The sequence below is a fragment of the Colletes gigas genome, unplaced genomic scaffold (genome assembly GCF_013123115.1).
Source record: "Colletes gigas isolate AHSC1104 unplaced genomic scaffold, ASM1312311v1 Colletes_gigas_Sc00004, whole genome shotgun sequence".
Classification (NCBI taxonomy): domain Eukaryota; kingdom Metazoa; phylum Arthropoda; class Insecta; order Hymenoptera; family Colletidae; genus Colletes; species Colletes gigas.
Genome location: NW_025106633.1, coordinates 8,656,299 through 8,682,354, shown reverse-complemented (window position 1 = coordinate 8,682,354; position 26,056 = coordinate 8,656,299). Strand labels below are relative to the sequence as shown.

The 26,056-nt window shown below is 45.8% G+C and overlaps 3 protein-coding genes across 17 annotated transcripts in view; 1 reads left to right on the top strand and 2 right to left on the bottom strand.

The window, feature by feature from the left end:
- LOC122405273 (xin actin-binding repeat-containing protein 2) overlaps positions 1–14,458 on the bottom strand; it is a 64,460-nt gene extending 50,002 nt beyond the window's left edge. For 6 of the 15 annotated variants that reach the window (XM_043409887.1, XM_043409888.1, XM_043409882.1 and 3 more), the window contains exon 1: positions 13,991–14,455. The gene's annotated coding sequence lies outside the window, so the exon portion shown is untranslated. Of the gene's footprint in view, positions 1–3,383; positions 5,822–13,990 lie in introns of those variants that run through there. The other 9 variants (XM_043409878.1, XM_043409883.1, XM_043409893.1 and 6 more) reach the window with 7 other exon arrangements.
- Positions 14,459–16,718: 2,260 nt separating this feature from the next.
- LOC122405276 (phosrestin-2) lies at positions 16,719–18,599 on the bottom strand. Its single transcript, XM_043409898.1, has one exon. The coding sequence runs from the start codon at positions 18,521–18,523 to the stop codon at positions 17,390–17,392; it is 1,134 nt and encodes a 377-aa protein (XP_043265833.1). The 5' UTR covers positions 18,524–18,599; the 3' UTR covers positions 16,719–17,389.
- Positions 18,600–19,816: 1,217 nt separating this feature from the next.
- On the top strand, positions 19,817–25,294 carry LOC122405274 (erythroid differentiation-related factor 1). The gene is made up of 9 exons (XM_043409896.1): positions 19,817–19,827; positions 21,149–21,910; positions 21,998–22,411; positions 22,492–23,286; positions 23,355–23,534; positions 23,616–23,992; positions 24,072–24,390; positions 24,474–24,777; positions 24,850–25,294. Exons 2-9 carry the CDS (start codon positions 21,199–21,201, stop codon positions 24,989–24,991), a joined length of 3,243 nt encoding a protein of 1,080 aa, XP_043265831.1. The 5' UTR covers positions 19,817–19,827; positions 21,149–21,198; the 3' UTR covers positions 24,992–25,294.
- Positions 25,295–26,056: the final 762 nt, after the last annotated feature.

The window sequence follows — 26,056 nt, the reverse complement described above, 5'->3', positions numbered from 1 at the left end:
GTTCGTAAAATGAACATTGTATCTTCATTGGAGGCAGTGAAGACATTTAAAAAGGCGACTCTGGAATACAATCTTCTGTGTTAACGTTCATTTTACGAATCATTATCGGCTCCCATTTTCGCGAAACCTCGATCGCGCCAGAACGTCGAGAAGAACAAAGTCTGTGGGTCCCTGTGCAAACCGACGGAAGTTGGTTGTTTGACTTGGAGCTCGGCGTTTTCGCGTCGAAACAGCGAGCTGGGCGTGTCTTTGCCGTTCGAACACGCTCGTAAATGCATCGTCCAAGCTTCGAGTCGTCGGCGAGCGCGGTGAAACAAACGACGCGACGCCCAGGTAGCTAGATGGTTCCCACGAGCGAATACAAACACCGTCGAACCGATTAATCCGCGACGGCGAAGTTTCGAACGGAAAATGTTTTTAAAATCAAAGCGTAAGTTTGTTGCGCGGTTCGGTTTGTTCGCTTCTCGAGCGGCTCGAGGATTTTTCCGCGGTCTCGTAATCGTTGGATGGAGCACGCGTGCATACGTATGCGCGGTGGGATTCTTCGGCAGCCACGTACTCGGTCCGTCGAACGAGCCCGAGGAATCGAGGGGCCGTGAACGAGGCAACGATCTCGGGAGCTGGTGAATCGAACCGAGGAATGCGAGCTCCTCGATTCAAGAGTGTCGATCGACAAAAATTCTCTTGCCCTCTCTCAATTGGGAAGCTCAAAAGCGTCTTTGTCATCGATCTCTCGACTCGAATCGCTTCAGATCCAAAGAAAAACACTCCTCTTTTCTCAATTTCTTTCTTCATTTATTTATGGGCAAAATCCTCGTTTCAAACTTTCAAAAGATACGCTAAAAAATTCCACGGACACGAAGGATCTCAAATGATAGAAATTTACGCTCCGACCGATGCGTCCATTAAAAATTCTGAGCAAGAAATTTGAGGACATCGATATTCCAATTACTGGAGGTCGTGTCTGTCATTGAGAGAAGGGATAAACGTTCTACGAAGACAGATTCGGACGTTCGACTAATTACCTAATCCGCGCGTCTCCGGGTGTCCCGCGCGCAGGTGTTTTCAGGGAAATTTTAACGAACGCGATGCACTTTCTAAACGTTGTAAATCGACGCGAACATTTTCTCCGGAGCGTGTATATATCTTCGAAAGGACGTGCAATTGGAACATGGTCGGTGAGACGATTAACAGTCGACCGGGGCCGAGAAGTCCCGGGTCTAAGCGGTTAATGGGTTTTAAAGCGTGACGGGGCAGGCATCGCGATTCCGTGCCTAAATTTACGCACGGCAGATGTAATAAAGCGTGTGCTCGCCGTTTTACGGTATCCTCTATCCGGGATTCCGAATAAGCAGCGACGCAACCGGCCGCCGTGTCGCTTTGAACCGATGCCAGCCACCTTTCCGTGATTCTTCGAAGGCGCCAAGGTGCGACCGGCGTCGTCGTGGAGGAACGTTCCCGCGGAAGGCGAGGCGAAAATTTCTTCGACGAGTTCGAGTCCGCTCGGAATTCTCCGCATTTTTTTCCCCGATCGACAGAAACGTCCAACAGGAATCCAAACCCTTTGGGTCAACGCACACTCGTACAGTCAGCCATTTTGTTCGCTGGATAGTTTCTCGAATATTTATAATTATTCTTGAGATTATGGATCGAATAACTTCCACATATTTCTCCGTTCGGTCCTTTTAAATTGAACATTTCTAACCACGATCACTTAGCTGGAGATTGATTTTTTTTTTTAAACTACGCTTACTTTTCAGCCATTATAATTTATATTCTTCTATTCCTCGCAAGAAAAACACACGTCCTTTCCCATCCGGCTCTCACCGTGCATCATCTTTTCGACCGTCCAAGATTATATCCTGGGCAAATTGCTCGCAAGTCGAATGGAAATTGAAACGACATTCTAAGCGTCCCCGATTCCGGGACAGCAGATCGTAACTCGGTTGCGATAGGATTCGCGCGTTCTACGCCACGCAACATCGGAGTCGCGAATTCGAGCTGGAACTCTCTTCTTCGCGAAACGAGCTTCTCGAGATCGCGAAGAAAATTCCGTATTTCCATTTCGATTCACTACGGGATGTGTTTTCTCGGTGAATGCAATTTGCTGAGAAAGTATCTAATCGCGACGATCGAAGACCCCGGCGTATCGTTCCCAGGACGAACGCGTCGCTTTCGCGTTTGATCGAACCTCGTTCGAGGCTAGCAGCCTCGAAGTTCGCGTGTTTACCAACGTCAGGACGAACCGTCCTCGCAAGTAGGTTGCGTATCGTTCGGTGAAATTCTAGAGGAGATCTCGAACGGACGGTTATTCCCGATGAGTGATTGCGCACCTGTGTGACTTATAGCCGGCTGACTCTACGATTTGTATATTATCCACGATCGTTAGCGATTTTAAATCGGCACGGTAATCGGTGAAAATCCTCCTCCGACTCTTCCCAACACTCCGAAGAGTACTCTTTCATTAAAACTTGATCGTTTCTTTTACGCTACAATTATCAACAATTACGGAGTATTTATTTGTATCACGATGGACTCAAAAATAATATAGGGGTTGCGTAGTTACGAGAAAATTACTGTTATTTAATTTGTTCGATTTCTGAGCTCGAGGAAGAAATATACGACGAAAAATAAGTAACGTTATCAACGAAATAAATTACTATTTTGTCCGAAAGAGAGGAGTAATGGTGTGAATCCGGCCACAACGTGGCCCTCGAAGATACGTGACGAGATTCAGACGCGGGTGTCGCGAGCACGCTTCGGAATACCAGATTTCCATAATAAACGTCAGCTCGAACAAATTTTTCGTGACTCGTGGACGCTTCGCGTCACGTTTCCAGCCGGTCGGTTCGAGGGATTCTGCGGAATGCTCGCGTGACTCACGACGAATAACTAAATACATAGTCAGAGGCCCCTGATAGTCCGATTCAGGGCTCGGCTTCTACACGGTGTCCCGAAACATCTGTCGATCTCCCGCGCTCAACGTTTTCGACAAACGAGATTCGACGTTCCGTACGACTAGACAATGGATAATGATCTCAATAATATCTATAATTCATCAGCTATCTCTGTGTAACTCGAGCAATGATCATAGATCACCAGAACCGAGGATAGAAATATTTACAAAATGTGTACCATTTGAGAATCATCGAATAATACTTTTTTAGACTTTGTAGAGGATGGTTCGAGCATTCGAAATTAGGACGGATCTCAGGAAACTCGCACAAATTACCCCGACGTCTTCCAGGTACCGAATTAGCGAATTCTGGCTTTGCATAGGAAAAAAATCGACAGCCTAGTGTCTTCCCTTATGAATAATGCATCATCCATGAATCTCCGCGCGGCTAATAGGTGATCCTCGCAACAGCCGCCTTTCTACTCACCGGGGCTCAGGTAGCGTCGTGACGAGAAACTGTATCTTCCTACGATTTTATCGGGACGCTGAATCTTTCCGCGCGAACAGTCGCTTTCGATCTATGCGGGCATGCAAAACGGACCCCGGCTCTTAGCGGTGACTACGAATCCGCGGCGCGATCGCTCGTGGCTAACAAATGTTTAAAATAACCCTGGCCGAGAGAAGCGCTATGCCGCCTGCAGCTCTTAAATCGTTTCCTCGCGTGAAAAACAGAAAAGAAAATACCGAGCGTGTGTGTACATAAGCGTATTTTTAACTTCTGTTAGGCGTTTCTCCGAGCGATATCCCCGACGACTGGAACGCCGATAGGCTCATACATTTTTCTACTATTAACGCCTCTGTGTGTTCCAATCAAACGCGGTGAAAATATCAATCCAGGCGCGAACGACCAATGTTATCCATATATCGAGTCGTCCCACAACAATCAGACGTAAAAAACTAATTTAAACGCGATCTTATGGGAAAACCTGTTAAAACCTTTTAATCGCCGAACCTCGCCTCGATAGGTACACTCCGTTCGCGTACGTTTATCCGGTAAACGAAGTCGTTGAACGACTAAAAGGTAAAAAAGTCCTGATTACTATGCCTCCAGCGCGACTTCGCAGCACGAGCCGCTCGCGATGTAAATTTCCAAGTCGAGAATGTTCGTAGGAACGTGTGCAAGGGGTCCTAGAGCTTTACGAGCGATCTATAAAGTAGTTTCAGACGGTGCGGCGTCGATGGATAACGGAGGAGCGTGTCCGGGGGGGGGAGTGGAACCACGAAATAAAAATTCTACGATGAAAATGTTGACTCCGAATTCGCCGCAGGAACGCTAGCAATGCTTCTCCAAGTTTTACGACCGGTCTATAAAGTGGCTTGAGGTACAGTAGTGTCGTCGAGTGATGACAGAAATCGGTCCTGTCCCTGTTTTGGTACACTCCTCGCTATGAATAGATCGTCCCGGAGCGAGCTTTTGGCGTCCGGCTCTACCGGTAGTACACCGAACGTTATGCTCTATATTTTCCCTATTATCTACCAAAACTCGTTAATCCTCCCGACAGACGACGCGGGGATCATCGGTTAACTCTTTATCGTTATCGCGACGTGATCGCGTTCGAAATACATACGGGGACGCCGCAGACGAAACACGGAGTCCTAAAAGGTTCACGGTGAGTTTAACGCCCGGGTCACAACTTTCGCGCGCCTCCATTTTTCACGATCGACCGGAATTACGATACCCTTTTTTTCAATTCAAAGTCGATAAGCAATTCTTTATATCAAAATGAAAATGAAATGAAGACTTTATTGCATTCTTTAACTAGTATCAGCGGCCATTTATTTCTTTGTTTACGGAAGTGAATTTATTTAATCTAACCAAGAAAATTTGGGAAGATTTGCAAATATTTATCCGATCAGTCTAAGAATAATATTGTGGTATTTCATTGGCGCTATTTTCGTGCCTTTTTTTTTAAAGTAAAGACACTTTATTACACTCTTTGACCACTATCAGAGGCTATTTAATCTAACCAGGAAAGTGGTATACACCGATATCGACGAAACTCTGTGCAAATATTTATCGGATCGTCATAAAAATATTGCTATATTTGGTGCTATTTCGAGAGAGAAACCACCCTTTTTGTCCGAGAAGTACCTCTTATTTATGTGTTTGCAAGCCAGATAAGATGTTTAAACGTTGTAAAGTGAAACAGAATTTTCGTGTCGAATAAAAACGAATGATATCTTTAAACGGATCAGGAGGGAGGGGCCACGGTTGCGAAAGACACCCGGTGCATGCAGTTTCGGGATTTCGTAGTTGACTCAGCGGGAAACACTTCCTTTTGACGAGAACCACTCGACCCGCCGAAATATATACGGGCTGACTCACCCCGTGAGCGTACAGGTACCCTCTCCTTTGCTCTACGAATAAATATATCGAGTGCACGGTTGCTGCACCTTGATGTAACCGGGGAAAATAGAGCAACCGTCAGCCCGGAGAATATTGGACCGCGCGGGACGATATTATTTCCGCTTTTAAAATAAAAGGTGACAGCCTCCGTGAATCGCTTTCGAGCTAATTTTTAAAAACGAATCGCGAATAGTTTTTCTTTCTCGCGTTTGACCTGGTTGAGACTTCGTCGTGAAACGGAGAACCAGTTCAGCAGTTTCAGGGTGTTTAGGGTATCCAGGTGGTATTTGGGCGGCTCAGAAGCCGTACGAGTGTTCTAATGACATTAGAACTCATCGATATCCCCCTGGTTTCACCACCTACCGATGTTGGACTGGCTCGACCCTTCCGCGGAATATACGTATCACGAATCCGTACAAGCTCTTCAGATTTCTATTCGAATCAGAATTTTAAAGCGAATTATCTATCCCGTGTACGTACGCGTCGACGGAGACGAACGTGCTCCGAGTAATTCTCGAAACGCGATGTAAACTTTCCAAGCGGTTCGATTAAAAATCTCGCGTGTTGCTCTATATCGCGCGCAGGATAAGATAAACAACATCATCGTTTAAATTCGTCGTCGAACGATCTCGAAACGAAATTCGTACGCCGCGAAAGCGGTTGAATCATAATACGGTTAATCTTGAGGCAAATTCATAGTAGGTTAGATTAAAATCTGGCAGCAGTAGTTTCTATAACATCTGAATTTCAAAATCTGACGTCGTCGTAATTTATATAAGACAGCTAACAACGGATCTTAGCGTTTTGCGTGCTGGACCGAGACGCGAATTAAACGAACGTTCTCCGTTGAAAATCGAAACGAACACGAGAGCTCTCGAGTGTTTGTTCGTTATTTGCAACGGGGATTCGCGTGTACGAAGAACAAGTTGACGTTCTGTCGATTGTGCTGTTCGTACAATCGACACACGCTGTAAAACTTGTCGCGTCTATCTTATCGACTCCGAGGTTCGTCGATCACCTTCGTTCGGTTTTATCAAGTTTTATCGGAACATTTTTTCTTTCTTTCGGATACGTCAGATTCGAGATTTTGAAAGAGGATTCTGAGCTGCCAGAGATCGGATCGCGGTTTGGAAGGATGGACGACGGGCGACGCGGTTCGGACAGCAGCATATGCTTCGATAAGCTTTCGAAAAAGGATCACGCCGCTCGACCAGCTGCGTGAGTAATCTCGGTGCTATTTCAGCGAGAGTATTTCACGTAATACGCGTGCAGGCAACGGCGCAAGAGGCCTGACGTCAAACAACCTTATAGATTTACGGCGCGACGGTTTCCAACTTGGCGAAAAGTCAAACGCCCCCCGACGCCCGTCGACGTTTTTGGTAATCCGACGGCGAAAAAGGTCGAATAAAAAATAACACCACGCGTCATATTCGCTTTTAAACAATGGAACCTGTCGCGAATACTCCATCGAACGCGAGCGAAGCTCCGACGACTTCGCGAAGAGACGGAGGAACAAAACATTTACTTCGTCTTACGGACGAAAACACACTTTATCTTGGAGCTATCGCGCTCGGATAACCTAAGTAAGTTAAAGCGTATTAATAGCGATTTTGAATAGGAATTCATGCGTATTTTTGGACCCTTTCTTCGCCCATAGTCGTTTCAAATAAGCAGTTTCTTAACCTTGTTCACTGGAGATATAATTCAAAAAGATTGTGACTCAGAAAAGATAAATAATTTGATTATTTTCGCTTCTAATTTGTTTAAAAGCTACCACGAAGAGTCGTCTTGCGAGACCACCCAAAGGGTGGAAGAGCGATCGGTCAGATTTTACAATGTTTTCCGAGGAGCCCCGAGGGGCATAATAATCCGCGAACGCGTACGCTCGCGATGTTCTCAGATAAGCTATCACTTTAATGGATAATTTGATCCGATATAGAAACCGGAAGATATTACTCAAGGGTTTCGCGCGAGCACGCATTCCGCCGTGCGATAGAGGCGAGCACCGAGAGTTCATCGATGCCGATCCGTTCGTTATTGTTGCGCGCAATCTGGTCGCGATCCGTACAAAGCGGGTAACTTTGTCGAGGAAGGAGCGCAGCTGCGCGAGAGGCCGTCCTCGTTGATGGTCCCGCGAGTATTTTTGCCGGTTCCACGACGGGGAACGGTCGATCTAACGACGGACAGAGATAAGTGAACGCCAGCCACTTGGCCGCGTCGCTGACGTTAACCAAACCACAAATTCCTGTTAACGTTCGTTTTCGTCGACCGCGACACGGAACGACCGCGTATTTTCTGCCACGAGCAGAGAGAACCAAGCATCGCGCGCTGCCCAGGGGGAAAAGAGACTTTTATAAATCATTCCCGTTTCCTGAATTCCGGCGACGCGCTGATTAATCCGGTTGTGCTCTAACACACCGTCGTTAGAATTTCTTCGTACGTTCGTTCTGGGACTTTGCGCTTTCGTGGATTTCTGAGTTACGGTCTCGAAACGAACTCTGGTGTTTCCACGAATTCGATTCGATAACCGAGCGAACGGCTGCGCTAGAAAACTCGCGACCAATCCGGGGGGACTCCTTTTCCATCGACCGGTAGGAACTGCTGGCAGTGAAAATGAGAAGACGTCGATGTAGGTTAGGCAGAACGAACGCGAAAACTAGAATGTTAATTCAGGTTTACCCGAATTTTTTGCCGGGTCGTAAAGATCCCCGGTTATCCGGTTTTTTGCGTTTGCCGATCGGACGTACCGTGGCTGCAGCTACAATGACCATAAATCTTCGACGAGGTAATTTGCATAAATCTTTGATATCGAGGCCACGGATCACTGGCCGTGCTAGAGAAGCTGCGGAAGAATACCGTGTCACCCAGTTACTTTCTCCGCTCGGAGCATCTATTTCTGCGTAAGGATCTCTTTTTCGCGTTGCCCCTGTATATGTATATACGTGCACGTATATCGACGATTACAATGGCAAACAATCGTGAACGATTAAAAAGATAACAACGGACGTGTTCCGAGGTACGAGCGTTCGTGTCGATGCATCGATAGGTGGGTCTAGATTTATCTTGTTCCTCGAACCGACGATTATTTAAGAAACCGCAGTACGTACACCGGTTTCACCGCGGAACAATGCCGACCGGTGGACCGCTACGATTATACGCGACATTTCGTTGTTCCCATTATCGTTCGAAAAGCTGGACAAGCGTCTTACGGAATTACAATATCATTCCACGCTTATTATACAAGACGAAATAGAAAGAAGACTCATCGAACGCCAGAACTGCGTCGATCGTTTAATTACTAGCGTAAACAAATACTCTGAAACGATGTTTTTAGATCTTTATCGGCCCTTGGAAGTAATCTAAATATTCGTACTAATTTCTAATTAATAAATAATTTTAAACACGATCGTGTATTCCCTTGAATATATATTTGAAAATGTGAGATACGATAATGCGTCCGTAATTCGCAGAGATAGGGAAAAAGCAGCTAAAGCATACTTGGATCGTCGCGTTTCAAGAGTCAACATGCTTGAAAAATAATAACGTGGCAGACTGCGAGCCATTTTGTCAGTCATAATTTAAACGGTCTCGCGCGCTCGCGTGGGTGGTGCATTAGCGCTTCCGTGGCAAATTGCACGAAAGGAAAGAAAAAAAAGGTACGCGCGAGAGGAAACAACGGACGAGCCTAATTTATCGAGCATCGACGCACCCAGGTTTCCACCATCGCGGAACGTCGCGGATACGTTCGTCGAATATCTCGAGCCTCGATTGTTCGTGCTGTCGATTCTTGTAAAAACCTCTGGCCGAGTAATTGGATACACGGATTGCAGATTCAGAATAAACCACCGATCTTATCTCTCTGTGTCGTTGCTCCACCTTCTCAGTTATACCGCCGCGATACGTAGCGATCGATATACGTGTCTGACCTTTTAGGAAATTTATTATTTAAATCAGACCTCAGACCTGGGATCAAGAAATTTCGATAGTTTTCAACGATTCTTGAAACGAACGCGTATAAATATGTGATGTCGAATAAGAATCTTCGCTGTACCCACAAAATTTGTTTCGCCAAGCTTGTCCATGAAGCATCGACGATCAGAGCGATGCAGAATGTACCATCGAAACGCAATTACGCCGCCATCGGTGTACGTGTTTTTGGTGCTTGTTCGTCGCGGGCGATTTGGCTCCAAATTTTCCCTAAACGAACCGTTATCGATCGTTGGAATTGCCCGGTCCACGTACCCCGTTGTCGTTGACATAACGCGGACGCCCACGCGACAGATGGTCGTTTTTTTCCTCGCAAGCTCCAGCGCGTTTCCGTTCACGGTTCTCGAGATCTAGCGCGGATGTGACGATACCGCGATACCGTCCGATATATTTCGCCGATTCTCGGCGGAAATTTCGTAATTTCCGCGAGTAACTTCTCCCCGTGAAATCCCACCCCGGTCGCGGAGACTTTGCTCGTCCGGGATTTATTCGTTTCGCGACGTACTTTGGCTCCGGCCGGGATAACGCGTCGATAAGCTCCGAACAGAGATTTAACCGTGGTAGCCTTTTACTGTTACCTCGACGATCCTTTCCCGCTCTCGGGTACTCTCTCGCCATCGACGCGGACTTTCACGGACGTAAGCCACTGGCTCGTCGATACCCATAGTTGCCTAACCTTTTTATCACCCGCGCTCGCGCGGGTTTCTCGAGGCTCTATTTTCGAGCGGATGATTCACCGCGAGCGCGTTCGTCACGCACGATACGTTGCGTTTTTATTTTTGCACCGCGCGACGCGGAGCTGCCCCAGTTTACTCGCGCATCCGCGTAATCGTAATCGTAATCGTAGATTCGTTATTCGCTATGTAATGACAATGATTCTTAAAATGAACGTCGCAAGGATCCCCCAGTTGGAACAGGAACGTTCAACTTACGATTCATCGCTGTCACGTTGGTCATTTCGAAGGAAAATTCTCCGGGGCTATGGCCCTGGGAAAGATCGACGCGATTATTCGACTCGTTTTCTCGCGATCTCTCTACCGGGTGTCCCATTCGCATCCACTCACGGGGCCTGTCCGTTTACAATTAACATCGAACGACTAATCCAAGATAATGGGCCGATCGGATGAAAGTCTCGTTCGCTGAGACCGAGGCGCATTATACTTTCATGATCCTGGTGGGAACCGCGGTCGAGGTGCACGCTCGTCGCGGATGGTTTGCTTCCATCGCAATATCCATAAGCGCAGCCACCTATAATTGCCCTGCCCGGTCGTAAATTAACGGTGTTTGGTCGCGAGGATTCGAAAACGCGACAAGTCGAACCCGGGAACCCCTTTTCTCGTCGTCCGGAGACAAAAGACCCGCTGTCTCCGGCCCTTTTTTCCTCGACCCCTGCCACTTTGACATTTCGCGCGCAACGTCCTGGAAAACGAAAGTCGAAAATGCTCGTAGGACCCTCTCCTCGCTTCCGCGGTAATCACCCACGCGTTTCCCCTCTTTCCTCGTCGAGTCGTGAAAATTCTTTTGGAGAACGTAAGCACTTTGCACCGAATCGGAAGATTCGAGTACGTCGAACCAAAGCTGAGAAATCTTTCCTTCTACGAGCTACATTTAACTGTCCCAGCTCGGGTTTAAGTAAACCAGACCTCTGTCCATGCAGATCTAGATTTTCAAAGCGACGGTTCGTTACGTAACCGACATCGAAGAAGATTTCCAACTTGAAACGAACGCTGTCAGACCCAGAACGCGTTGACGGAGGTTCATTGAAACATAACGCGAACGGTCTGCTGACCGTAGCAGCTGAACGGGTGAATCGATTACCTGAAACGGGGCGCGCCGACCGCCTATAACAGGTCATTACGATGTTAATTATGAAATGCCCCGTCCAGAAACACAACCTTATTTCGAAGTGGACGCGTCGAGAAATACCGCCGATACATTTTGCTCCTGCTTCGCGGCTAATTTCGATTTATTAGCCGTGCTCGGTAAACGAACCGATCTCGAGATAATCGGCTTTAGGCGGACGCGACTTATCGAAACGCACGCTCTCGGCCATAGGCCGTTCAATAATTCATATTCAATCCATCGATAGGAGAGCGAACCCTGCGGGGGATCCAATAATTCAACCACCGTGTCTCTGTCCTGACCGTCCCTCGAGAAAATTTGCGACTGCCGGATGGCGACTGGCGGCGAAATCCTCCATCGTTCCGGCGAGTCACGAACTTACGAAGGACTGGAAGGAGCAGGAGCACGTACGGGACGGAAAGATCGCGAACAAACCGAGCAGAGACTCCGACTACACCCTACAGAACCACCTATCGGGGCCGGGGCTACGTTTTCAGTACGCGCAGTATCGAAGACTTCAATTTTCGCTGCACTCGCGTCGAAAGGGTTGCATGATTCCAGACGAAACTCGCGGAGATCCTTGCACCGTGAACATCGTCACCCTTGCGATCTCCGACTCTCGCTCCCTTCGCTGGAATAAAGGGGGATTCTCGATTAAAAGTGCTCCGCCATCTTATTAGACTTTAAATATTAAATATCTCGGATACTCCACTCTCTTTCTTTCTTTGGATGGACTGTCTTCTGTCGAATCGGGAAACTATGAAACGATCTTCTATGGTTGATAGATCAAAGTTGCTTGAAACCTGTCGTAGAAAGACGATGTATAATAATGAATTTGTTCGGTAAACGGGGGGAAAATCCAATCGGTGTACAGATAGTACACTTAGTCATTGTTAGATAAGACAATCTGCGCTTGCAACAATTATACGATAAAAACGATTTATATATATCGATCATATCAAGTGAAATCGTCGAAGACGCTGGTTTCTAATACAATATCGAAAGGGAACGTAATGTTTTTAACGTTGATCGAAACAACTATTTGCCAGTTCGATACCGCTTTACGAGCCGAAGCAGACCCACTCCCCGCTTCTTGGCGTACATTTGCAATGCAAATGTGCAATAATTATCGACCGGTAGATAGAAAATGGGTCTCGCGATACAAAGAGCTCGCGAGTAGCGCGAATTCATCGGTTCCTCCGTGTCCTCGTGTTCCTTGTACGATACAAAGGGAACGACGCCGAAGAATGCGCGTCGCGTTAATGGCTAACGCGGTCCGGGAGCGAAAAGCATCGGATTCTTTCGCGATACCTTGTCGCGTGTGCCCCGACGACGTTGTTAAGTACCAACAGAAGCCGCGCAAAAGCAACTGGGACAATGGTTGGAGGTGACTGGTGGCCCGAGTGGCCGACACGAGCGAGATTACTCGACGCGAAGCAGGAAAAGTACTTGGTCGGGGTCTGACACACAGAGGGAAAGAGAGAAATCCATGCGGGTCGATGGTCCGCGCGTACATTATTCGTCGCGCGAGCGTATCGCTAAATGAAACGTTTCGCATCGAAAACGAGCCGTGGAATGTTTGTACAGTCAACGGCGCGCGCATTTGTAACGTTGAAATATTCATCGGTCGGCGCGTACGTGTGACTAATGCCGTGTCGAAGCGTGGCCGTTCGAGGTCGACGTTTTAAGTTCCTCGATATTCGCCGGCTGACTCGAGTACGCCGATAACACCGGCCGCGAATTACACGAACGCGAAACGAGTACCGGGGAATGCGCCAAACAGAGTAAACACAACCAGCGCTCGACGTAGGTACGTTACTCGTGCAAACAAACAACAGGTTCGACACTTTCGGAGCAACGTTCGAAGAGGTGCTCCGTTTTTCGGATGAGACAATGAACGAAAGGTTATTTGCGAATAAAGATATCTCGATGGGGGTCCCATGCGTTTCTTTGGTTCCTCTATACGATCGGAGGTTTCGAGGCGAAGATGAATTCGTGATCGCACTTTTAAAATTTCCGAGCCTCGACGCCCGTGAACGCCGGATCAGCCTCGAATGTTCCATCGGTCTGGGCCGTTCAAGGTCGCGAGCATTTCGCGTGAAATTGCGGTGTTCCCTCGCGACGGAGAAACTCGTTCCGCCGGTGAGTCGCGGATGATCGCGACGACCAACGGAGCTCGGATTAAAAAAGACGGAAGGATAAACAAACGGTGGAGGCTCGCGTAACCAAAATATACGAACGTGGAAACGAACCGTCACGGCCAGCCATCTTTCCGGAGGATCGTTTTACCCTCGGTTAGCCACGATCGGTGCGTCGATCTCGGTCGGTTTCGGAGCCCGATCGTTCGTTCCCGTCGATGACCGCCATCGAGGCGGCGATTTTCCCCCGGGTCGCGGAGTTCCCGGTGGTTTTCGAGCAGAACGATCGAACGAGAAGGAAAAGATCGGTGGTCGGTGGTTCGGGTACGGTCGCTGAGAAAGCGAGAAGCGGCTCCGACTGAAAATTACGAGGACCGTGCGTGCGTACGTATCGCGTGGGAGGGAAGGGCGAGAGCGCGGCCGGCGCGCGAGACGGAGAGGACGGGGGGAGGAAATCAATGCCACCGTCTGCCGCGGGAGAAGAGAAGAGAAACTCGTCGTGTATCGGTGAGTTTTCGCCGGTGTCTGTCTGTTGCGTGCCAGCGGAGAGAGAGACGCTCCGCTCCGATCCGCTCCGCGGCGGCGGCCAGAAAAATCCAGACGGGGAGGACCGACCGACCGACCGACCGAGAGGAACAGGGAGGAACAACGAAGAGGGGAAGTGAGAAAAATAATCGCGAGAGAAGAGAGGGCAGAGTCAAGGCTCCGCAAAGTACTCACTCGGCTGCTAACGTAGCGTAGTCGCCACTGTCTTGTTCGTTCTTCCTGTGGGATTCGCCCCCGGTGAAAACTCGCCAGAATCCTCGCCGCCTCCTCCGCCTCCTGGCTCCTCCGGTGTTCCGTGCTCCTGATTCGCTCTCCTGGACTAGTTGTAACCGGCGGCACAAATCGAAACACGAGGGTTGTCGATTGAAGAGAACACCGGTGTATCGAGGTACTGGACGGACAGGCCTCGTATACGCCTCGTACGACACTCTACGCGACACTGCCTCGAGAGAGAGAGACTCTTACTAGGTGGGCAGGGGCTGATGGTGGGGGCGCATCGAACGTACGTACCGAACCAAAGGGAGGCAACCACCCAACGATCCGTTCTCGCGGGTGTCTCGAGCCTAACTGACGCACCGGCCGAGCCTGCGGACCGCCCGAACCGAACCCCGAGTGCTGCTTGCCTTCCCTCTTTATCGCTCCTACTCCGTTCCTCGCCGTCTTCTCGCTCCTCTCGGCCTCCTCGGCCTCGCTCGCTCTTCCTTCGATCTCTCTGCTCCGCTCGGCTCGGCTCCTCCGCTTCGGCCCCTCTATCGCATCGCCACTCCACCCTGTCTCGTCCTCCTTCTTCCTTCCTTCTCCGATTTTTACTCGCCTCTTTTCTCCCTCGCTCCGCTTTTTCTGACCTCTCTCTCTAATTTTATCTCCTCGTCGTCTCCCTCCCCCTCGCTCCACCACTCACTCTCTCTCTCTCTCTCTCTCTCTCTTGCTCTCTGTGTCTCCTGCTGCGCTCCTAACCGCCTCCGTCTCTCTTCGTCCCGTAGCTTTTCGTTGCTCGTCCCCCGCCCCCGACGGCTACTCTTCCAACGCCCACCACGCACACACGTACACAGGGTGGCATCGCCGAGACGGCGCTGCCCTTCGCAGGATCGCGCGTCGTTTCTTTTCATTTTTCACGGGGGAGATATACCTGCGGCCTTCCTGCGAATATAGGCCCGTGTCCCCGTTTGTTTAACCGAACTTTCTATGCACCACCTTTGTTCTCTTCGACTGTCTAGCTCCCCCCTCTACCCCGTTGGCCCGTTCCTTGGCTCACCGTTCGTCGAAATTGCGGATAATTCTTACGGCGTCCGATCGATCGTCGTCGCGTTTCAAGACGCAGAACATGCCTGGCGTATTACTTTTCTAGGCCACCAACCACTCGGAGGGGTTGCGTCGCCGAAAATGCGCGACCTTGTCCTCCGGAGAGAGAGAGAGAACATTTTCACGAAATCGACGACGATTTCAATTTTATCGTCCAATCGATATTCCACGACGTAACGCTTTCAGTACCCCCTCTACCGTATACACAGGGTGCGTGGAAAACATTTGGAGCAAAATTCCCGCTTAACCTTGAAATTCAAATTTCTCCGCATCGAGGAGAGACCAAAATCTCTCCGGAAGAACAGTGCACCGTACGCATGCAATTTGGTCGCAAATGATAGTCGAAGCACCGACCAATCAGATTACGCGCCGTGCCCCCCGGGGAACGTACCGTTTCCCCCGCTTTCCTTCTTCCACTATAGCGTTCTGTCTCCGCGCACACGCGCAACGCCAAATGGAAGAAGAAACAACGCATACTATAACCGGAACCCACAGAAGGGGGAGTACTTTTCTCCTACGAGCTTCTTCGAGTAATCCAATTGGCCGAAACTTTGGCTACCTTTTACGAGAAAACTTCGCTCGCGGCCCCATGGTCCCTTTTGATCTCTTCTTTCGAGCAACGCGGGGTGAAACGAACTAAATTTTACCTCGAAAAGCTTTCGATTATTTATCTTACACCCTGTAGATCGCGAGGCACCTACCGCTAGTGTTTCCCGCTTGGCCTACCGGTCCCCCAGGTTTTTAACAGCGCGATATTAATTTTTCGCTCGGAGCTCGCGCGCGGTACTTGTTGAGCGTGTGTTTTCACGCTCGAGGAGATTCGAAGGGTTTCAGGAAACGGGAAGATAAATTGAAATGACGACGAATCGCGTGCAATTTGTTGACGCGAGCGCGCGCGCGCGCGCATTATCTGCTTGACGTCGCTGATTAATCGCGACCACAAAATATTACACGGGGCGACACTCTGTTCCGACGTCTTAACGGGAACTCGCGCGCAATCAGCTTCGTTTTGACGCGCGGAAAAAACCGGATCCCGGACGAACTTTCCCGGAGAAATTTCCATCTCGCGGTGTACCAAGTAATTTTGAAATTGTGAAAGAAACTACTTTTCGTCGGGGTTCCGTTTCTGAATAAAATCGAATTTAAATATTCGTTAAGAACGTGTATACTTATATGGTCTATTTACTTAATTGACCTAATCTTGCTAGGTACCGTTGCTTGTGTTTGTAAATATCAAGATCGTTATGTATCTTTGATTCAAAATAAAACAATGATTCAACCGCGTTAATTGTTCCAATTGAAGAATCCTTTGCGGAGAAACAAGATGCGTAGCAGTCGTGTACTATTTAGCCAATGTCGTTCAATTTTGGTAATCGAACGAGAACCAGTCCGCGATACGAGCGTTGGCGAAGATGCCCACTCGCGCGCGGACGAAAATGGTACAGAAAACACGCACGCGTATATTTTAAATAATTTTTAACGTCGATCAAACCATAGGAGTTTCGATCACGTAACGATCTCACTTTTGCAACGCGTACGCTTACCTCGTAATGTAATTAAGCTTGGGAGAAGAAAGGAGGGGGAGAAAAACTCGCGCGTGTAACAGTGTACACATATATTTAATTCGGACGATACACCATCGTTAATCCATGCTACAGAATGTTACAATTAGAGGACGCTAGTGTGCGAACTAGCAAAGTGTACTCTCGAAAGGGACGCGTTCCAATTGCATTGAACGAGATTCGCTTTCACCTATCTTCTAGCAGCAATTGATACCGTTAAATTTCTCGGATCTCTAAAAGAAGGCGTTTCAGGTACGGAGAACAATTTATTTTCCGTCGCATATTATCGCCGTAATTCATCGACAACGTCCACACTCCCACGGGGCCCGCAACTACAGCGAGTCTGGTTTCGAAGGCAGGAATTATTCAGGACGAGCCTTAACCCTTTCGTTACGATGGAGTTCGTTCGAAAGAAACGCCTGATAGGGGGACATCGGGAGTCGCGGTAATCGCGCGAACGGGCCTCCGTAATTTAATGTCCGTCGAGTCGTCGAAAATTCTTATCCAGGATGTTGGAATTTATGGTAACGCAGAGTTTAGCGTCGCCGTTAGCAGCGAAAGGGTTAATAACATAATACGCGTTAGTTTCCCAGAATACTGGCGTGTGTGTTCTCCGTTCGCGCGACACGAGTTCCCCCCGTGTTGAAATTGAACGCGAGCCAACCTCCGGGTTGCAGCTCGCGGTCACCTGCGCCGGACCCCCATCCACTTAGCTGCTGGCCTGCTTCGCCTTCTCCTCCGCGACGTCCTCCACCTCTATGTTCTCCACGTTCACCTCCTTGATCCGATCCACGGGCTTCGGGCGCATCAGGATGAACGGCAGCTCCGCCGACAGCTCTCCACCCAGTGCTCCGAGATAAAGCTTGACCTTGACGGCGTAGGACACCACGATGCCGAAAGAGTCACGGACGTCCGGCGAGATGAGCAACGTGCTGGAGGCCAGCTCGCTTTCCTCCCTCTTCAGTCTACCGTCCAGAGCGATGCCCCTACGATGCTTGTTGTTCTCCAGCTCTGGTTTCAGATAGAGAACCTTCTGCAGGTTGGAACCGGGATTTATCGGGCAGCCGTCCTGCGTCTCGACAGCGTCGATCACTGTCCTGAACTGACCGTTCTGGAAGATCACCACGTCGATACCCTGCTGTACCAGGGCCTTGATCTTCTTCACCACCTTGTTGCTGGTGTTCTTCACGCACACGTTCACGGCTATTCTCTCGCCGTGATGGTACAGCTGTTTGTCCAGGGTCACCTCGAGCTCCAGATCACCGGGGCTGAGCAGAAAGTCCTTTCGTACCACGGTGCACGGCTGGCGACCCTGTTTCGTAGGCGTGTACTGGATCTTCCTGATCCCCATCGTGACCGTGCTCCTCTTGTGGGTGATGTCGGTCTCCGCGTCCCCGGAGTAGATCTTTACGTAATAGCTCACGCCGCAAGGTTCGCCGGTCTCACCCTCGCCCGGCTGCAGAGTCACACTGGACGGAGCACTCTGAGGGAATTTGAAGGTGAACGGGATCGCGTTAGGTCCTAGTTTCATCAGCAATCGATCCTGCAGCCTGGTCGTGCTCTCGGTTTTTCTGCTGGTTGGGTTCAGTTGCTCCGAAACCAGGTATAGGTCCTTTTGGAAATTCAAACCCATCACCTCGTCCTCCTCTCTGCCGTAGCGAAAGCTGCATATCAGTTGTCCCCATACTTTCCTACCGGTATCGATGTAGTTCTGGTCCAGTAGTATCACACCGTCCACCGGCTCGATCCCCGATAAATAGTCGATGTAGTCCCGCTTGCCCAAGTACAGAGAGATCTTGCCGTTCGGCGAACATTTCTTATACACCCTGAAGTTCATCACCATCGTTGAGTACGTCGCTGTATCCTCCGATCGTGATGTTACTACCGACGACTGAATCGCGAGGGTGCGATACGCGATCTTATATACTCGCGGGGTACCAGTGACGTCAACCACTTCAGGGGTTTCCGAATCCATTCAGCGTCGCGGATAAACGAGCGTCTTTGCTCGCGACGATGCTAATCTTTTTGTGTTTTCAACGATACTTTTGTCCCCCGATCGTAAGAATAGCACGCCACGTTTTCGACTTCGGCCGGATCGATGATCTTCGCGGGCTTCGTTTTGCCGTTATTATCTTTGGTATGATGTCCACTCGACGACGATAAATGTCGTGACGCCAGCCATATGTAGGGAGCGGCTTTCAGTTATTCTTCGTGCTTTCCAAAACGTGGTGAGAATGGGTAAACGTAGTCCTGCATTCTAGTTTTCAAAACTCTAACATCTTTTCACTTTTACGCATCTATAATGAATCCACTCGCAACACCTCCCACTACATCGTCAGAAACAATCGATTAACGTTAATTCGAACAGCGATAAACTTGCACGCGTAATAATTCATTTGTAAATCATAATAAATTTTTTAACAAAATACATAAACTATCGTTATAAATCTTACGGACTAAGTAATCGTGCCCAATGGCTTCGGTCACGCGAAAGGCACCGGGGCACGTGATTAACTTCGTAGAAAGTGCAATTAGTGGATAGCGTGTAACGAGCTACCATTACTTCCATATTTGTCATTTCATTTTCGAGACAAGATAACTTCTCGTGCGTAAAAATTAATAAACGGACATGTTGATTAGCAAAATTGAATTATCCAAAGAGATAGACTGTAATCAAAGTTGAAGATTTTGGAAAAACAATTACTGGAAACACGTAGGAACGTTCGAACATCGTTCCGAAGTTTAATACCCTTTCTTTGTCTCATTATTTAGAATTGCATAGATATATATTCGTATGTCACTGAACATATTACCTGTAGAGGGTAATGTGGATAAAATAGGGAACTGTGTTGAATCGATGCAACAATTACAACACTAAGATTTTAATGACGTCTAAGAACGACATTAAAAAATAATATCGTCCAGTCGTGATAAATTAAAACAAGAACCGCGAATGTACTATGTTTTCGTTCGTAACACTCGTTTGTAAAGTAACTACGCAGATTATGGATTAGTATCGGGAGAGTAAAATATTTACTTACATATTACGTAATCCTGCACCCCCCACCGTTAGATTCTGCGCGAAGGGAGGAAGTATACGCATTTACAGCTGTTAGGGACACCTTCAACTATTAGTCTCTTCGATCTGTCAAATCGATTCGAAAATATTAAAATATATAACAAAAAATTAATTTATTTCTGAAAAACATAGGGTGTAAATCTGAAAAAAAGTGACACGACGTCGACTCAATTTATATTCGAAACTACATTAATATCAAACGAAGGTATATTCAAAGAGAGAATGAGAATAGTAATAGTGATTAGATTAGTCAATAGACCAGAGTATGCACCTTAATAAGTCACGAAATCTCCAATGCGTCTCATATCGTCAATTTTCACGAATCGAATGACGAGCCTTCCCTCTAAACCGTTAGCTGGCGAATAAAATGGCGGTTGGCGGGAACTCTAACCTTACATTGAAAGTATTTCCAAAAGTAGGGTTAAACGTTGTAACCATTCGCCCACGTATCTCGAATAACATTGTTGATAGATATGATCAAAGATGCTTCGGATAAAAACTACTACTGTAAAAGAAACAAAATAAACATACCAGATCAATTTCCCAATGATTTACTGCCCTTGCACTTTTCCCATCGACGAAAACTTTAGTCGTAGAACCATACCGAACAATGTGTAATTAATTTTCGATTTAAACTTTAATCAATAACATCGGAATTTGTTAACGTAACATTTCCGTGGTCGAATTAAATTTGTTTTCTAAAATAACTATTCTTGACTGCAGAGTGCACTGCAAAACCTCTAATTTTTCAAGATGACGTAGCAGTGTATCATATATGCACCTTGTCAATGGTTATACTTTGTACGACACTAGAGTTTTCTGTACACTGATTCCTTCTAGAAATTTTAGAATGTAGCGAATCGTTTTAAGAAACGTGAGTGACTCTATTTGTGATTGAAAATGTCAGAAGAATTGGATACTAAGATCGATACGGTATGTAACGTCTTGTTCGATTAATATCGTTTCACCGTGTATTTTAATATCATTTCTTTATTGAGAATTTTGTTTTCTCACGAGTTGAAAAAATTATTGCACTTTGTTGTGCCAATATTCGTAACCAACGTACCTACGGAATTAATGAGTTTATTTACATGAAATGATTTTAAATTTAGGTAAAGTCTATGCCCTTGGTCATAGCACCTAGTTCGCCCAGGAAACTAGTAAAATCTACAGCAGTTGTAAAATACTCTGTTGTTCAGACACCAGCAATTTATGCTCAGCTACAATGTAATACAGATTTAAATTTACCACCGAGCAACTGGCTCAGTAGTTCTGCAGAAAGTTATGGCCTTCAGAGCGTGTGGTCGCAAACCTCTGGGTTTTCCAGTTTTCGTATGGCACACATGTTTCCAGACTGTGTCGGGGAAGTTGACGTTGTATCCGATGCAGAAAATATAAAAAAACTGTTAAAGTTGCCTTACAATCATGGAGTGATATCGATGATGGTTCATAGAGTTGAAAACACTCTGTTATTGGATGATTTTGATATTCACAAATATTTGCTTAGGCAAGCAGAGAGCGACTGGGAGTGGCTAAGAAAATTTTTTTACGAACACATTTTTCAAAATCTCGGTGACAAAGATAAACGTCTGTTTTACAAAACAAATAATAGGAATACTTTGCAACAGAGAAATTTGGTATCCAAGTTTTTGTATCATTCGATATTAATAGCAGATAATAAAGAACAACATACAAACCCTCGTGTACCTGTGAAAACATTGGAACCATGTTTACCAGAACCTTCCCAAGAGGAGAAATTACCAGATCCAAATTGTAATCATAATTTTGCAAGAAACATTGTATGGACTTTTGAGAATATACAGATGCTTATTGGTACCGATATGCCAATATTTGGGGGACAAACACATCCGTGTATAAGTCTAAGGTTGAGGGACATGATGAAGCCTATTAATGTTTTAACTGGAATAGATTATTGGTTGGATAATTTAATGTGCAATGTCCCAGAAGTTGTGATGTGTTATCATTTGGATGGAATAGTGCAAAAATATGAATTAATAAAAACGGAGGATCTTCCTAATTTAGATCATTCTAAGTTCAGTCCTAAGGTCATAAAAGATGTGGCACAAAACATTTTAAGTTTCTTAAAAAATAATGCAACAAAGGCTGGGCACACTTATTGGTTGTTTAAAGGTAAAATAGTTGAATAGAAAACCATTAAAGCGCCCTGTGCTATTCTTTCGAAAGATACGTTTTATAATTTTTCATTATATTTAATAGGCAAGGACGATGATGTTGTAAAATTGTACGATTTAACGTCTTTGTGTCACGATGTATCTGACGAAAAAGGTCAGAATCCATTCACTGTACCTGTTGCTATGTTATTGTATAGAGTAGCTCGTAATATGAAGTACTCTTCCGATTATCACCGGCAACAAGGCACTATTAGAATGCTACTGAAAAATTGCGTACAATTGTTAGCTAAAGAAAAATACCCCCAAATTGTTACGTCGGCGCATTTTATGTTATCCGATTTGTATATACCGTCGGATACGAACCCTGCTAGTCCCGGACTTTCCGATCAAAGTGACGAAGAAGATACACAAAGCGAATCAAGCACAAATCATGAAAATGAGAAGGACGAGGAAGAAAAAATCGAAGAAGCTGCGATAAAATCGTTGACGTTGGATCACAGTAAGTAAAATATGTATTATAATTGAATTTGTCATTTTAACGCGTGAACAGGTGAAAACAAAAAATGTTTGAATCTTTAGTCAAGGAACATGCGGATTGCGAAGAGCCAAAATATAAACCGCCGCCTATTGCGGGATCAGTCGAAGAAAGATGTTTGGCAGCCTTGGAGCACGTTTGTCATGGGCTTCAGTGTTTGCAGTATTTCCCAACGGAAAATATTTCGGACGAAGAACGAATAAAGGGGAACCAAAATGGGAAGGAGACAGAATATGAAGAAACGCATTTGAACATGGCAAAACCTTTCCAAGCAATTCCTATGCCTTACACCGCTTTGAAAGACGAAAAGGAAGATACCGAATCCGAAGAAAGTTCCGTAAACAGTAGTCCCAACCATAAAAAGAAGTTTGATTCAAAGAAGAATAAAAGATCTGAAAAAATTACTTCGAAAGTGGGACCAAGCGAAAGCGAAGCAAAAGCATTACTGTGTAAAACTAAAGCCGAAACTTTACCCACGTGGCAAGCTCCGAAGAAAAGCGATAACATTAGTTGGAACGCGCATTTGAAGATATTGTTGTACGAGAAAGCGTCGTTGATCTTCGCCGTACTCGCCGAGAATGAATACGCCAATAGAAATTACGGAGCTTCGTTAAGATATATGTTGGCGGTACTACGGTGTCAAAAAATATTGGAGATCTATTGCGGCATAAGAAACACAAAGTCAATTAGCTATTTATTGGGTCGCGCGGGAGATAGCTGTTTTATGGTTGTACAAGACTGGTGTAATGTAGAGAAACATAGAAGGGATTACGAAATAGAAAATGAGATCGAAGGAAAGATCGTCGAAGAAATTTGTACAATTGAAGACTTGGACATGAGTAAGGTTTTAAAAATATTACGTCGCAATCAACGCTGAGAATAATTGAAATTTGTTTCTTTTTTTCAGACGGTGCTGAATTACTGCCACAACGTTTAGAAAGTTTAGAATCTACGTTAGTAGCGTCTTACATGTGTTACGAAAAAGCGTTGTCGTTAGAACCGTTGGACACGGATAAAAATAATCTTCTAAGGCGATTAGGAAACATTCATAACGAACTAGGTGTTCTTTATATGAATCAAGCTGGAAGTTAGTACCTTTCTACATATCTTATTTTATTAAAAATCCTGTATTTAAATTTGAAGAATGTCTTATTGTTTTTACTTACAGCACGTTATCAGCAAGAAAGTACAGCAGGGCAAACTTCAGAATCCTCGTCCGACGTAATAGCACTGCTCACGCGATCGTTAACTCATTTAGAGGCGGGTGTGAAAGCATTCGAAACCGTTCACGACGAAGCAAACTTATCTCTTTTACATTCAAACACTGGAAGACTTATGCGACTTTGCGCACATATGCACGTGAAACAAAACACTCAGGAACGTCATTTTTATAATAAAGCACTTGTGAGTTATCAAAAGGCTCTGCAAGTCTTGGGTACCAGAAAATCAAATCCTGCAATTTGGGATACTGTTACATGGGATCTGTCCACCACCTTGTTCACTATGGCCACGTTGTTGCAAGATTTTCCTATTACCGGTTGCAAAGTATGTATTTCTATAATGAAAATCGATTCGTTTGGCATTTTTTTTTTTTTTTTTTCATTTTCTTCGGGTATGATTTCAGACGGAGGAAGAACTGGAACGGGAAGTCGTCGATATTCTTCAAAAGGCTCTTAAGCACTGTGATACCGAAACATCCGGGCCACGACAACCTGTTTATCAGTTCCGTGCTGCGATTATTCAACATCGACTCGCTTCTTTGTATCATCGTATATATAGAGAGTGCGAACCTGATATGGATAATATCAAAAGGAAAACAAGCTTGCAACTGTGCAAGTTATATTACGAAAAAGCTGCGAAGCTCTTGTTAGCTTTGGAGCAGATTACAGAGTTTCTGACAGTGCAAATGGAAAGGGTTGCTTTGGCAGAACACCAAGCTCGTTGTATGTATATTTTATCGAACGCAAGTTCGATCTTTAAGTACGATCTTTTAGGTTATGTTCTCGTATTTAATATTATATTTCAGGCGCAACGACATTTAACGGTAAATTAAAAGCATATCAAAATAGTCTGGACTTAATATTGCAATGCAGACCTATCATGGACGTGTTATACGATAAAAATAAGTCTCAGAAACAAAAGGAAGAGAGTCGATGTACAATCGATAGTAAAGTCGCGAAAGAAAATGTAAACGAAAAAGGGACTGACGAACAAAAGTTGATCGAAGACGAGGAAACTTTGGTGACATTACTCGAACAGAGATTGCAGTTCAACTTGAGATCCTTGACCAAGTTATTCGTTACCAAGAATAGCAGTGGCAACAAAAAATAGTATGTATTTCAAACTAAACTTCTAACATTATTATCGAAATATATCGAATATAATTCGATGAAATATTTCAGTTGCGAAGCTCTCGCCAATCTGTATAAACAGTGTTATAGCCGGACGTTGCGACCGGTCACGATGACCGGTTTCACGTTAATAGAGCACATTACGAAACTTTTACGAGAATTGGAAAAGATGTTACCGTCTACGGAATCATGAACGTGTATACTTACATGTACATATCGTATTTGTGCCAGTTCGAAGACGTGACGCGCAAGGTCTCGATCAACGAATATTATTCCTTCCTCGGATTGATTTCCTCGATCGTTTTAAAGATTTTTCGGTCACCGTTAACGCTGGTCGTTATACATTTATGAGGTGAGACCTTGAGGAAAATGTTCTTTAATTTACTATTATATCTTAAGATCTGGAGGACATTTTTTTATTCTAGTATGTAAATAGTCAGATCGAAGCTTTTATTTATATATACATATATGATTTATAAGTGAAAAATAAATAGCTTCCTATGAATATTTTTAATATATCCCGCCAATTCCCGTTTAATCTTTAAAATTTAAACAGAAACCCCACACTTTCTAGGAACGCGGTACAATTTTTATAAGTACGATAAGTCTATATTTTAAAGTATTAGGAAAGACTGCTTTCAATATTTTACCATTGCAGACATATTTCTTCCCGGGTGCAAAGCCAAACGATGCTAATAAACTTCAGGTTATAAAACAGTCTTGTTCCAAAGTTAAAATGTAAAATTGCCTTCTTCGTCGGTTAGATCGTAAAACAGCCTTAAACATGGACGATGCTTAATATAGATGTCGCACTCGGTGCTTTTTCGTGTCGCAAGAATTTGTCTTGCTAGTTTCCTTACTATATGCGTGTTATTATCAGCGCCACCAGGCGGCAGACCGGTAACCAGGGGTGCCAGAAAAGCATCGATGGTGCCCTGCTCGCACATGCAGATCACGCGTACGTGAACTCGTGGAGTTTCGGAAAGTCGACAAAGGCAAACAGACGCATGCCCTCTTTCTCGATTATCCGAAGCTGACCGAAGTAATTTCGGGCCATCTTGTGGCAGTCGAGAGAGGAAGGCTCACATTTGCCTTCTAGCTCTTGAACAACTAACATTCGCCCTGGCATTTTTACTTTCCGACCTATGTAGGCGCACATAAGCAAAGTACCATGATGAAAACAAAATTTTGTGAAATTTTTGTTACGGCAATACACGTTTTAAGACCCCCTCATCATATTTTAATTATTGAAAAAAAA